At 37.5% G+C, this 14,781-nt stretch overlaps 1 protein-coding gene across 1 annotated transcript in view; it reads right to left on the bottom strand.

Annotated features, from left to right (window-relative positions):
- The window catches only part of PLEKHN1 (pleckstrin homology domain containing N1), a 29,315-nt gene extending 17,403 nt beyond the window's left edge, over nt 1-11,912 (bottom strand). Inside the window, exons 1-2 of the mRNA XM_063436713.1 lie at nt 11,768-11,912; nt 6,876-6,975 (exon numbers count right to left, since the gene is read on the bottom strand). Of these exons, the coding sequence (XP_063292783.1) occupies nt 6,876-6,975; nt 11,768-11,850 (183 nt within the window). The 5' untranslated portion in view covers nt 11,851-11,912. The remainder of the gene's footprint in view (nt 1-6,875; nt 6,976-11,767) is intronic.
- Nucleotides 11,913-14,781: the final 2,869 nt, after the last annotated feature.

Genomic DNA, 14,781 nt, shown 5'->3' with positions numbered 1-14,781 from the left:
AAGCTGAACATTGACACACTAATTCCAGAAAGTCTGGCAGGTGGGTTTTTTGGAAAACTAAAAAGGCACTTCAAGCAAGACTTGTTCATATTACAGATCCTATATCTGGTTGCATGTAAAATTAGCAGATACTGCAGAAATCCCGACTGAAGGAACATCCGGCTCAGTATTTATGGAATCCTGCTAACCCGTTAACTCGCCTCATTTTCTACAAAAAAAAAAGATCTGAAGTATCGGTTTCTGCGAGGCAGAGGGATTATGGGCCTTCTTTAATAACCGTCACATTGTCCACGGTTGTACTGAAACTGAAGATCCAGATGTGCTTGAACGTCCAATTATGGTTGTTTAAGTTGAGCGTTTCCTACACAAATATAGAACCCACATAGGTATCCTGCTTTATTTAACGTTGATCACGAAAGCGTGCATTTTCAGACACAAGAACAGATTCCCACCATCCCTCCACACCTAGAATCTGTAATGTGTGACCCTGGCTAATCCCTAGACAGATCACAGACAGATTGTTGTCAAAATGTTACCAGATTAGCAAAGTACACACGCATTTAGTGTTGGAGGACGCACAAAAGCCTAAAAGTTATAAATAGAGGGGAGCTTTGAGCTTTACACAAATGCTCTGAGCTAAATTGTTCTTTTCAAACAGCATATGAGCTCAAAGACAAAATCTGGGTCCAACACAAATCACACTTCGACATAACTAATGAGTAACGGAAAAAATATTAACACTAAACAAGTGGGTACGTGGCTAAAGCCCTAATTTAAAGTTTTTAAATATTATTTCATACTATGGCCATTGCTATGTAGGTCAATTTCACATTGAAACATGAAATGCAAGGAAAGTGGGCGAGGAGATTAGAAGTGCAGTTGTAATCGAGCCACACAGCAATGATTTGGGGGGGAATATAAAAGTAATTTGGGGTGTTTTCAAGAATATAAAATTCTATAATGTACTTGTAGGTAAAAACTGCAATTTTATGAACCACTTGTCATTTGCAGTTTAATTTAGCACAAGCAGTCAAGTATGCTTGTACATACCCGGTAAATGTATTGGTGTTAATGGCACAATTTAGGTTACATTAAGTTAGGTTTAGTCATGTCATTTTTAGCAGATAACACAGACACAGACACACACACACACACACACGCACACACACACACACATTAATTGGACAATATCTAAACTCAATACTTGAATTAATCATGTATAGGTCAGCAAAAGTGTTGTTACATGTGAATTATCACCCGATAAAAACGTGAGTGACCCAACACATCTGGGGGGGGGGGGATATTGAAACATCTTTGGTCTCACGTGGATGTTCGTCATTAGATCGATATTGTAGGACTGCGTCAACAACAGAGTAAAGGGAACAGCATTGACTAGCACATAACTTCTGATTAAATAATCAATCACTATAATGAGGCAGAATGTTTTAGTACACCGCGCCACTTTAATATTTGGGTGCAAATATTTCACAGTAATAACAAATACATTACAGAGACGCTGAAGGGTGAAAAAGGAAACAAATGCCACTCGAGATATGTAAATGGCGGCACACTTATACCATTTCATTGCTGCAACTGGGGTGATGGGAACACACCCCAATGTGACACACTGCAATTATAAAAATTATACTGTTGCTTTTTGGGGGATTCTTGCCTTTCAATTGCAGGTGTCCTATATTTGAATCAAATCTTGGCAGCAGCCAGTGGATTTACTGGATAGAAAGTTGGAATGCTGAATTAGGAAAAAGGATAGCCCTCTCCACCCAAGAATGTCCTTCACGCTGAAAGCAATGTCATAGGACACTGTAAGATGGGGATTTAGAGACACACAGCATGGCTACATTGCTGGCTTAACATTCAATAGGATGAATGGACTTTGAAAACAGCACTGTATGAATACACTGGGACCAGGGAATAATGAGCAGGTTTTTTTTTTGTTTTTTTTTTACAGTCCCTTGCTGGGGACAGGAAAAAAAAAAAAAACAAAAAAAGAAACCAAGAGTTTATTTTCATTAGCTAATCTTTTATAAAAAACTTTTTGTTTCGTAATGATTTGCCTTAAAGTTACACTATAGGCACCAAAACCCATTTCATCTCAGTAAATGAGTTATAGTGCCTGGAGATCCAGGTACTGTCCCTTCCATTCAGCATTTAACGTTTTTCAAGCAATAAGAGTCCCTGGCTTCACACAGTCCGACCCCCACTGGAGGTGTGGCTAGGGCAGATCTTACACACTTCCTGGTAACCATAGACATTCATGCCAGCAATGGGTGCTGTGATAGGGTGAAAGCAGTCAGCTGTCACTCTCAACCAATCACAGCTGTCCTCAAGCTTAATGCTTCCTCACTAGTCCAAACAGCACTGATGGGGTTGGGCACCTGGGAACTCTTGTTTATCACGAAAACATTAAAACCGGTTTTACGCTGAAATGATGGATGGCATTAGGGACTCCAGACACTATAAGCACTTCAATAAAATGAAGCATTTATAGTGCCCCTTTAACCCCTTAAGGACACATGACGTGTCTGACACGTCATGATTCCCTTTTATTCCAGAAGTTTGGTCCATAAGGGGTTAAAGAAACGTTCTTACAATATATATGAATTTATAGCTTTGATTTGCATGCGTTTTTAAAGTCTAAGCTTTTATATACATAACACATTAGAATTATAGTTTGCCAAGACACAGGACCAGCAAAGTGGTCCACGTTTATTAAACCCCCGGCGTTATTCGCCTGGATAATCTTACGGGCTCCTTATTTCGGGTCTTTCATTCTTGGCCTAGTCTGCTAAGAGCAGTAAATAGGTGCTAATGTAAGGATTGCATTTAAGGGAGGTTAAAGGTGGATTTACGCATTAGCTTTAAAAGGACTCCTTCCTTTTTTGTTTGATAGGAGCAATGAGTTTTTCCCTAGGATTTCCTCAGTTTTCGCTAATTATGTATACCAACAGTTTTAAACACAGAATGTTAAAAGAACTTAGTGCAGCAGATCCTGTCTAACACTTGCCACCAAGTGTGAGGCAAGGAGACAAGGGAAATTGTCCTTTTAACACGTTTAAGCCAGTCGTTTCGGAGCCACCAAGCGGAGCACAGCAAACAATGGGTTTTGTAGCAAAACAGCTTGAATTCCAATCAACATTGACATCACATAAAAGATTTTTTTTTTTTTCCTTCCCTAAAGAGATCACACTTTTTGTCTTATCACACTGCTGACCAAAATCTAAACGTTTGCCTCTTCCATTTGGCCTACTTTTAAATTTAAAATCGGAATTTCTTTTGATTTTTTTTTTTTTTTTTTTTTTTTAATACTGAAATGATTTGTAGCAGCTTGCCATGTAATAGAATAATCGGGATCACTTGAGAACTAAATACGAAAGAAGCAAAGTCACTTTGAACACACAAATTAAGGGATTACCAATGTTCTGCTTAATTTCCTGGAATGATGGGGAGGAGGGCAGGGTCTGAACCCAAACCCCCCCCCAACATTTTTTGCTTTTATTAGAAATTAAATGATCCCTAAAGGTTCTGGATATACACACAGAATTTGGGATTTTTCTCTGTAATGCGACAGATCTGTAAAGCACAAAGGAAGAACTGAAAACCCCAAAATTTTAGGTTCCCACGCCCCTCCTTTCCAGAACATATGACTAAACAGCTTTTCCTGCACTACAAAAAAAATCTGCGTGACTGATGAGATGTCCCACGAAGCCAGGATGATTACAAACACCCAACCCTATCTATACATTGCATAATGACAAACAGGTTTATGATCATCATCATCACTACCTGGGATAATTGGCTTTTCATTTTAAATAAAGATAGGAGTGTCCTTCATTAATGATAAACTCACTAGTCTGGTTCAGACACTGCAGGAATGTGTTCAGATAATCTCTGTCAACACACGTACGTGTGTTTTGTGGCTGCCGTGTAGTAAGCGGTCTAAGTATCCAAACATTTACAAACCCAACAGGCCAACTTGAGCCCTGTAATTGTTGAACACTACATTCCTATAATGGGAACCCGCCCATTGTGAATTGAGACCCTCATCAATTAGAACAAAATCTGACAAATGCCATTTTAGATTCTGCAGACTGATTGTGTTACAGACTACTAACAGAAGCAGTCAGGTATATGGTAAAGATGCTGTAGTACTCAGACACTGAGCAAATGCTCATCACCAATACGGCCATGTTTTCAGACAGCCAGGTCATCACAGGTATGTGTTGCAACCTGCTCTGCTGAGATATATGGTCTTAAAAGAGGACTGGGTGAGTCATACAGAAACCAGCCAGGGGATTACCCCCCTATCACCACCCCCCCACTGATTAGTTAAATAGCCCATTATGCTCTCGTTTTATTCTAATACAAACGCTGCCAATGAATTCGTATACCTCAACCAACACCAGTAAATATAAATTCAGCTTAATGTTGCTGGTCCACATAATTTAAAAAAGAAATAAAAGACTAATAAGTTACAATTTAATCGAGAGACTGTCGGAATATCAGTAGAACAAAAATCTTTTATTTTTAGTTTTTGCATAATTAAAAGGTGCATAACTTTTCCTAAATACACAGATATAATTTAAGGAACAGTCTTGGCACCAAAATCACTACATACAGGGGCTTTGGACAAAATTAGATTCAATAATTGAATCTATTTTACGTCTGGTATTGCATGCAAAGTATGTCAATGTCGGACACTAGGTGCACATTCAGTGCTTTGGTAGCTTGGGACAATTGCCACGCATGTGTCCCCAATGCTTCCCTATAAAAAAAGCATCAATCATTTGATTGGACAAAAGTTATCACTTAGCTTAAAGAATCACTGTAGGTAGTTGGCATTTCAGAAAGGGATCTGTCTCATTGCTGGATTATAAGGAAATTTAATAGCCTTTTTAAACTCTGACAAGTAACCTAAAACAATTAAAGTGGCAATGTCACCATCTGGGGTGTTTGCTGGTGGCCGGTGAGGGGAGGTAAGATTTACTTACCTGAATTTGTCCCTTGCGGATACGGTGTGTCCTTACTGACGGTCCTTTTCTGCTCCTGGTGACAGGCATCACTGATGTACTCTCGCGCATGCAAGAACCACAAGATGCGACTTGTAAAAGTTGTTTAAAGGTCCAGCTTTTTGGCCTATGTTGCTAGCACATATGACAAAGTTTACAAACCTCTTTTAAGTGGCTGATATAATGAATATATCCATAAGCACATGGTGATGGGATGAACAACATTTAGACCAAAGTAGCCTATATTTTGTCTTTATATTGAACACGGTTTATCATAACTTACAGTTAGGTGAATAAACCCCTTTATCCTTAAAATGTGATAAGGTTATATAAAAAAACCCAAAAAAAAAACCTTTAGTCCTTAAACTGCTTCCGCAATAAAACCTGTTCCAATTTTTCTATCTCTGCATTCTTTCCACTATACAATTCCTAGATTGCAAAATACACATTACTGCTGAAAACAGTCTCACCTGCTCTTTCTTTGCTAAGAAAATCCCCCTTGATGTTTTTGAACAAAAAGAGAAAGCTGGAGCAGATATGAGGAATTTGGGCAAGTTTTAATAAAATGTGATCCAATTTATTAATGATAAAAAGAAAAGCTCCAGAGAATAACAAAATTGTAGATTTCTAGAATTTCTTGATAGTTATGATACATAAATACTAGGATTCTCATAGAAACATAGAATGTTCGGCAGATAAAAATAATTTGGCCCATCTAGTCTGACCAATTTTCAGCCCCAATGTTTTGGCAAACAAACAAAAAAAAAAAAAAAAAAAAAAAAAAGGATAAAAAAGGTGAAATTAATGTTACACATTTCTTAATTGCACATATAATCCAAACTATACAAGTTCTGATTTTAATAGTGTTTCACCGACGTTAACCTTTCTTTTAGAACAGGGGTGTTCAGCCTCGCCCTTACATCTAGTAACAGGATTCCCATACTTCTGTGACAATCAACAGAAATATATCCCAACAGTCCTAGAGGACAAGGTTAGACGCCCCTGCCTGAGGGCGTGGATAAATATGCAACCTTTTTTTCACAGTAACAAAATCTATAGGAAAGTTCACCTATTATAAGTAGCGGTGACCTCTATAAACACAATTTATACAAGCAACTGTCAACACAAATTACTGTTTCAGTGTGCGAGTGGTCGCCACTACCTTTCGACAGCCAATTGGTGATGGATGCAAAGACTGACAGCCAATGAAATCTTATTCTATTTTACAAGCATACCACCATAAGCTGCAAAAAAATGGCTTCACTGCCAGACGCAGTAAATACTGGTAACTATGCAGTGTAACAAACCTAAACTCAGCCGTCTAAAAAGGAAAGTTGTTACAAGACGACCCTCTCAGTCCAAGCAGGCTGTCTCTGAGTAATATAGAGTAACAAGGAATACTGAGGGCCTATCCCAAATTCCAGGCATAGATGGGTATGCACATACAAGATAACAGAATCCAGAGCCACGGTTAACACTTTCCTTCCCAAAGCGCCAGACGATGCATTGCTTCACATATCTCACATCCAAAGAGATTTTTGAATGCACTTTTTTTTTTATAAATATGCTTCTCTTGCATGCGCACAATTTTAGATATTTATCCATTTACATCCAGACAAAGCCCTCCCTTACACAGATACGGTAATTAAAGTACAATTATAAATATATTCACTCAGAGACGGTAAGACTGCGTTGGTTTATTTAATAGAAACAAAAGACTTGAAGTGCTTTAACATCCTGGAGACACAAATTATTAAAAAAAAATATTTTTCTGACCATTACAAAACAACTGCAAAACAAACAACTTTAATAAGTATATATAAATAATGGACGGCCATGGTTTCTTACCTTTCCTGGGATGTAGTGCAGAATGTTGTCCGAATTTGTCACTCTTCCAACGCCACTTTCATTCCCAAACAAATATGTCCACTTAGTTCTGCCGTCTTGCCTACAAAAAGACAGGGTGATGAAATGCTTTGCACAGACTCCTTTCATCGCTAGCTGCACACAAGCATTTGTCGTGAGATGTTTGTTATGAGATGTCATATTGACACCACGAGCAATACAGGAGGTTAAACGCTTTAAAAGAGATGTTTATATGAGGCAATACTAAACTATCCATTCCTTTATTAGTTATTGTCCCCCTAAAACTTTAGAAAAAATTGGGAGACGTGCTATATGGAAATTAGTTGAGTTCATTTAATTGTTTGTGAAAAAAATAAATAAATAAAAAAAATGGCCTTCACTGACAAGCAATATTGAAGACTAGAATTGCCAGATTAATCACATCTAATTATAAGCAATGCTGTAGGAAATTTTGTCATAATATTGCTAATAAAATGACAAGACAAGGATCAGCATCATTCTGCTAGGAAATCCAAAATGGCTGCTTCCATGAGTCCAGTTTTGCAGATTTTGTTCCATATTTAATTAAAAAAAAGTCAAGCAAAACAGAAAAAAATGATTTGATAACAAGTGACACTACACATCTTATAAATGTTATAATGCATCATTTCATCTCTAAAGCAATCTTTTGCAACAGCCCTTTAAGTGTCAGATTATTTAAACACGCTGTTCAATTATTTTTGGGCACAAACTGATTTAAGAAAACAGGAAATAGAATATCAATACAGAAAAAAAAAGTTACAAAAACTAAACTGATGTATTGTGCCTGGTTTAATTATACCAGTAATCAGTGAGCTTTGAATGTGTAGACCGAATCTTGGAACAATAGATAATAATGCTGAACTATACCAAATTTTATTACAAGGGCACATGTACATTGACAGGTTTAATATACAGCACCAGGCATTTTTAACAGACAGGGAAAGATTACAAGGGCTATTTAATGATACAAAGTAAACAGATAGGTCAGACTGAACAAGTCTAGATAAGAATGTTTTAGTCCTGCCTGGCAATACAAGTATCACGAAATTCCAACAGGGTTGGTTCTTTAAGCCATCATTTGTTGGGCAGAGTTGGTTCCCAGACACGTAATCAGACAAGCAAAAAGCTCTCCAACTCACTGCTTGCAATGGTATGCAACAGTGAATTGCTTATTGGACAGAATTTCATATTGCAGTCAAAAGAGTCTTCAAGTCGCCTCAAACTCCTTGTTAAATATCTTAAAAAGGGAAACCTCTCACTCTCCACTGGCAAAGAAATACCCAGAAGTTAACTTCCGCAAGTCGTCGTCTTAATTTGGAAGATTTTTTTTATTATTATTTAATTTTTAGTGGTTTAAAAATAGTGGTAGTGATATGCAACTGCCTCCCAGTAGAGTCGGTAGATATTATTATTGCCATTTATATAGCGCCAACAGATTCCGTAGCGCTTTACAAGATATAACGTAAAAAACAAAAAAAATAAGATATACATTCTAGAGAAAGAAAGTAATGGTTAAAGTACCAGTTTGGGCACCATAACCAGTTCATCTTTAAGTTGTTATAGTGCCAGAAGGTCCCTGGCGCTGCACCTTTAGGGGTTAAACTAATGACAAACTTGTTAACCCCAAAATCTGTGTTACAGAGCAAAATTCTCTGTCCTTAAGTTTTCCGAAATCCTATATAAAAACGGAAGGATCGGGCATCATTGGGCTGGCGCGATGCTGATCAGCTTAGAGCGCCAGCTGACCGTTCTAGGCCAATCAGGGGAACCCCTGGCCAATCTTTCCTTTATGATGATTATTAATGTATTATTTATAAAGCGCCATCAGATTCTGTAGCGCTGTACACTTTATGTAGGCTTTCAGAAAGCGGAAGAACAGGAGGCAAAGCAATCTAGCGCTGTAACACAGACTTTCAAGTTAAACAGTTGATTAACGGTTTAACCCCTGAAGGCAAGGCAGCGCCAGGGACCCCATGGCACCATAACAACTTCATTTTTATTAAGTTGTTGTGGTGCCCAAACTGGTGCTTTAAGATTTTACTTTTTTAATAAAATATTCACCCTTTGCATGCTAGACTGCTATCTCTGCAAAATGTCACTTGGCGACCATATAATGATTTTAAAGTTAAATATGCTTTTATCATCACTATAGTCTGTAAAATCTCCTATATTTGATCATTAGCATTTAATTAGCTCTAACATTTCACACAGCACTTTACAGACAGATAAAAATAATGTTGACATACAAAAAAAAACGCCCTGCTTAAACGAGCTTACAAGCTTTTATATTTGTGCTTGGAAATATATGCATGCCAAACGTTTAATGCCTCAATGGGAGAGAGAGAGGGGGAAAAAAAAAAATAATTACATAAATAAATTGAAAAAGCCTCTTAAATTGACCACCACCTATTTAATATCCTATCCTAACAAAAGAAAAAAAAATCTAAGTTTGGAATTATAAAAAATAAAATGTAAAAGTAAAAAAAAAAAAACATACATGCAACAACATTGAAGAGAGACATTTATTTTATATTATCTCCTAATGTGTTATTCCAAGTGAGAATAAAAGTTGTGAGTAAGCCCTAATGCTTAGTGAAAATTATAGCAGCGGTTTAATTTTTCTTGAAAACCATTTACACCAGCAGCCCATGTATGAACACAATCCAGTGTATGTGTAAACAGTTCCAAGTGATTGCATTATTATGGGGCAATTTAGCACAATGAATGCAGGGACTGCCAGAAACTAAGGGTGGGGGAGGGATGCAGCTCTAGGGCCCCTGGGGTATAGTAGTCCAGTATTCAAATTCAGATGAAACCCAATTAGAAACCTTTTGGCATGCAAAATGTGTTCTGTATTAACCTTTTAACTGCCAAATGGCTTGAAACATTACTTCCACAAGCTAAAAAGGACCTCTCCCAAACCATTAACACCTTTTGTTGTGATCTCAAAGTTTATGTTTGTAATATATATATATATATATATATATATATATATATATATATATATATATATATATATATATATATATATATATATACACACACACACATACACACACACACACACACACACACACTTTTTTTTTTATTCCCTAGGGATTTAATAATAATAAAATGGGGTGAGAAAATAAATTAACCACAACAGCACATGTAAAGTTTTTAAATGCCCTATCTTGTTATGCAAGTTCAGTCTTGGAATAGAAACAGACATGCAATCAGCTGAAACTTAGTTTGAACAAGGCTTTTACCACCTATTGTTTCCTTGTGCCTGAATTGTTTTGTCACAGTTACTTGTAGGTCTTGTTTGCCCCATGGCGCAGCGCTGCAGAACACGTTGGTGCTTTTCAAACAGCAGCAGGAGAGTTTTCCCAAGTGGTTACCTATTCTTTTGCCAATAGACTAGGTCAGTCTGTCATACAAACAGCTCAGGCAATAATAGAAAGGGCTACTTGTTAATACTTCATTTAAGAAAAACACAGCGATTATTCACTAAAATGAAAATTGCGCACAGAATTTATCATTTTAAGGACACATGACATGTGTGACATGTCATGATTCCCTTTTATTCCAGAAGCTTGGTCCTTAAGGGGTTAACCTAAAGCGGTTAAGCCGTAAATAAAATAGCTTAACTGGTAAATTTTTCCAATTCAGCTATTTTGATCAAAAATTTTAAAATTTCATGTTCAATTCTTCATTTGGTGAATAAACTTGGGTATTGTTACATAAATATACAGATCACATCTTCAAGTCTTGTCACATACTCCAACCGATCAATGACCTCAATAAATAACAGTGACAAATATAAGTGATCAGATGGACAGGACAATATAATTTGAGTCCCAGAACCGCATCCAGAACTGGTCAGTTGGGCCACTGTAAAAGTTCATCTGATCACCAGAGTCCAGAAAAGCTAAGGCGGCAGTTAGAACATTTTTTGGAAAGCTGATCTGTCAGTCATGACAATAATTCAGCCAGGCAGCTACAGGACTGCCAAAATCTGTCACTCAAGAGGTTCTGCAATAGGTGTGGTGCATCAGCATAACTAGTCAGCCTAGAAACAGATTATTCAGCACATACAAATAGACTATCAGAGGTTTCACTAACCTGCAAATTGTAGCAAGCTAGAATTCAACATTGCAAAATTGAGGCTAAAATAGGCAAACTGTTACTCTAAGAGTAAAATTGGAGATTTTTTTTTCCCCAGATCAAAATGATTGCCTACATTTTACCATTAGGATTTTAATTCTCAAATATTCAATGATTGGAGAACAGCAGCACATAACACAAAATACCAGAAACAAAAAAGGTATAGATTTCACCTTTATAGTACACAGTACCAAAACACCAGTTCTGAAACTTTATCAGAACCCTCATAATTACCTGTCATTAATTATTAAGACTGATCACTAATGAAACTCATCTAGAACCCCAACTACAGCAGACTTTAACACATTAGCCTGTCGTGTCACGTGACCCAAGGATTCAAACTCAAATCAAGAGAAATAAAATTTTTAAAAAAATGTAATTAAATTAAATTAAATTAAATAAAAAAAAAAAGTTATACATTTATCTAGGATCAATAATAAAGAATTCACATTTGGACAATAGATAAACATACCATTTAAAGTAGTAATTATATTATTTTATATTGTTTAAAGTGATGATATAAAACATTTTAATTTTTTTATTTTCATTTAAAAAAAATAAAAACAAACAACTTATGTTAGTCTATATATTACCTATAAACTAGAATGTATATTTTTTTTATTTTAGTATTTTTCCCATCTAAGTTTATTTAAAGTTCTGGATTAACCCTGTGAGTGCCAGGGCTGGATCCCCAGCCTATAACTTACTCTTTGCCTGGCAGGGAGTTCTTCCTGCTGAACGAGTAACGCAGCTGACGGTGGGGCTGGGGGATGCAGCTAAGGTTCCCCATAGTGAGAGTTCCAAGTCCTGAGTGAGACTGGCCCCTGTGCTCCCAGTGTTACTGTATCTCATCCTCGCTTCCGCTCACACAGGGCCATGTGGGAGGCTCCCTATGAGCAATCACACGCTGAGCCAGCCCCGGGCAGCAGGGCTCCCAGGGCAAAGCGTGCTGCAATGGGATTGGGGTGTGGAGAGGGAGGTTATCTCATCCACTCACACTGGGAGGGATTGGATTACCTGAGATAAATGTATCACTGCCCCAGCTACATTGTATGAAAACAGGGCTCCCCTGAAAACGTAGATCTAAATACATTTATTGCTGGTGATAACACTGACAGGATTATTCTATTACATGTGAATTATAGGGAATGGGGCCTGACTTCACTTACAGGGATATTTATTAAACTGCAAATCAAATCTAAATGGCAACATTGAGGCTAAAAGAAAAGCCAAGATGTGGCTAAAGATGAGTTTGGGGGGTCTCTGCAAATCAGCTAATTTTAGCCTCAATTTTACCATTTAGATTTAATGTGCTTTAATTTGCAGGATTTAATCATTAAAGTTTTGTCAGGAAATCAAAGTGACTTGCAAATTCAAAAGCCAAAGTAGCCAAAATGAAAACAGAAAAGACTTGGAAAATTTCTGTAATTCATGTATTTTGACCTAAATTTGAAGTTTATTTTAAATTTTGCATTGAATTCCTGCAGTTCTCACCTTAGTGAATAGCCCTGTATGCGTTTAGTTAAGAAGTATTTACTAATACCGATTTGTTTTGAACTAAAAACTCAATTGTAAAAACTGTTGATTTAGAAAAATCCGTCAACTCGGCTCCCACACAGGTTTTTTTTTTTTAACCCCTTAAGGACCAAACTTCTGGAATAAAAGGGAATCATGACATGTCACACGTCATGTGTCCTTAACCCCTTAAGGACACATGACATGTGTGACATGTCATGATTCCCTTTTATTCCAGAAGTTTGGTCCTTAAGGGGTTAAAGGGGTTAAAGTGGCTCGGTCATGTTTTGGATTCATCAGAGGAGAGCCGAGGGAACCGTTAATCAGTTCTCCATGAAGCGCGCAGGCCATTTTTTTGACCCAGGGACTGGCTTCAGTTATTGACAGATTCCTGGTCCCTCAGGGTCTTCTAACTATTGTACAGCGCTACGGAATCTGATGGCACTATACAAATAATAAAATAATAATAATAATCTAAGCAACGCCATCTCCAAGCATCTATGATGGCAGCACCTGGGAATAGAATACTCTGCCCATAGTTTGGAACGCAAGATCGCGTGAGTAAACTGAGAGGAGCTGTGACACCCCACTACAGGACAGGACGTGGCGGTGGAGGGAGGTAAGTACACACATCCTGGGCCAATGACAAAGTTAGCAAAACTTGATTAAAACCCCACATTTTGTCAACCTGGTGGTTCTACATAAGGAAAAATAGTCCCTTCTTTTCCTCATTTATAACTTTGAAAAAAGTGTTTAAAAAAACAAACTAAAACAGTGCATTGAAAGGGGGGATTTGAGACATTACCTACGCATAAAAAAACAAAACAATTCCAAATGGCAACATTCAGAGAAAATAAACAAACCATAGCTACCACTGAATTGCAAATTTTTTTCCAAATGAGCTATTTTTGCCATTTGAAATAATTCAATTTATGTGAATAACCCTGATAGTTTGGCTATGTTGCCTACATTTGCAACCCATTTTTCAATTCATTACAAGTGAGTTTTTACAGAATAACACCCAAAACAAATTTAAACATTTAAGCCACAACACTGAACTGGCAAATATACCCAAGGCAACTATATTCTCAGTTTGTCTATTTTGTGGTAAAATGTGGAATTCAATTTGAATTCACTTTGAATTCCTGGCAATTTACACTATAATGAATAATTAGTGAAAATCTTATTACTGGTAATTAGACCCACACTGCTCTGTATTATCTGTCTTTAAAGGGTTCTACTCCAGGAATTATGCTCTCCTAGATTCCATTGAAGAAAGCATCGCTTTATCTCTCTCGATATGGTAAATACATGGATGTCATACGTGATAATTGCACAGTGAGGAAGGAATCACTGTGCAAAAGCCTATTAACAATGTTGGGAATTGTGGATAATTGATCAGATTATTTGCACATTTTAAGATTAAGTAGTTTATTTTCAAGGTAAATAATCAACTGTAGGCCACAATAGTCATATCTAACATAGCTGACTTAGCGAATGTTTCATGTTTGGCTATCGCGGCCCAAAATTTGAAATCCACTTTTATATGGTCTATTTAAAGCTGTGGGGTGCACAGATTGGCAGATATCCTGAATCCTATGTACATGCAAGAGTTAAAAGACCTGCTAATTGCACACACCTCTTGTTCCAATGTGTTGGGATTTGTGGTAATGGCTGCCATCAGAAATTCTGTTGCCTCTCATGCCTCGTTTCCACTGAGCGGAACGGCTCGGGTCAGTACAGTTTGGAAGGGTTAGAATGGTCCAGCCTATTCAGATGAGCATTTCCACTGTAAGTCGGACCGCCAGGGGCCATACGGGGTTTAGGCCAAATGCCTAGCGTGTCATAGCGTGTCATTTGTCGTGAGCATTGAAGTTTTCCTGTCCGCCAATCAATGGATTGTATAGTGGGACGCTAGTAGCTCCGCCCTAACCGTACCGTACCATTTCCTATGGACCTTCATCTGAAGGGCGACCAGAAATGGTGCGGTTTGGTTCGGTTGTATGGGCCAATTTCATTATGGAAACACTCAAAATAGCATACCGTACCGACCCGAACCGTTCCGCTTAGTGGAAACGATGCATTAGACAGCTCAAAGCCTGCCACGGAGTCCGTCCACCGGACACACACAAGTCCACTCACAAGGATGCAGTTTGTGTGTAGTGGAAAAGAGTATGTATTTGTAGCGTATGCATCGTGTGTGTAT

Source organism: Pelobates fuscus, chromosome 11, assembly GCF_036172605.1.
Source record: "Pelobates fuscus isolate aPelFus1 chromosome 11, aPelFus1.pri, whole genome shotgun sequence".
Taxonomy (NCBI): domain Eukaryota; kingdom Metazoa; phylum Chordata; class Amphibia; order Anura; family Pelobatidae; genus Pelobates; species Pelobates fuscus.
The sequence above is the reverse complement of the archived record's forward strand: the minus strand, read 5'-3'. Positions and strand labels throughout refer to the sequence as shown.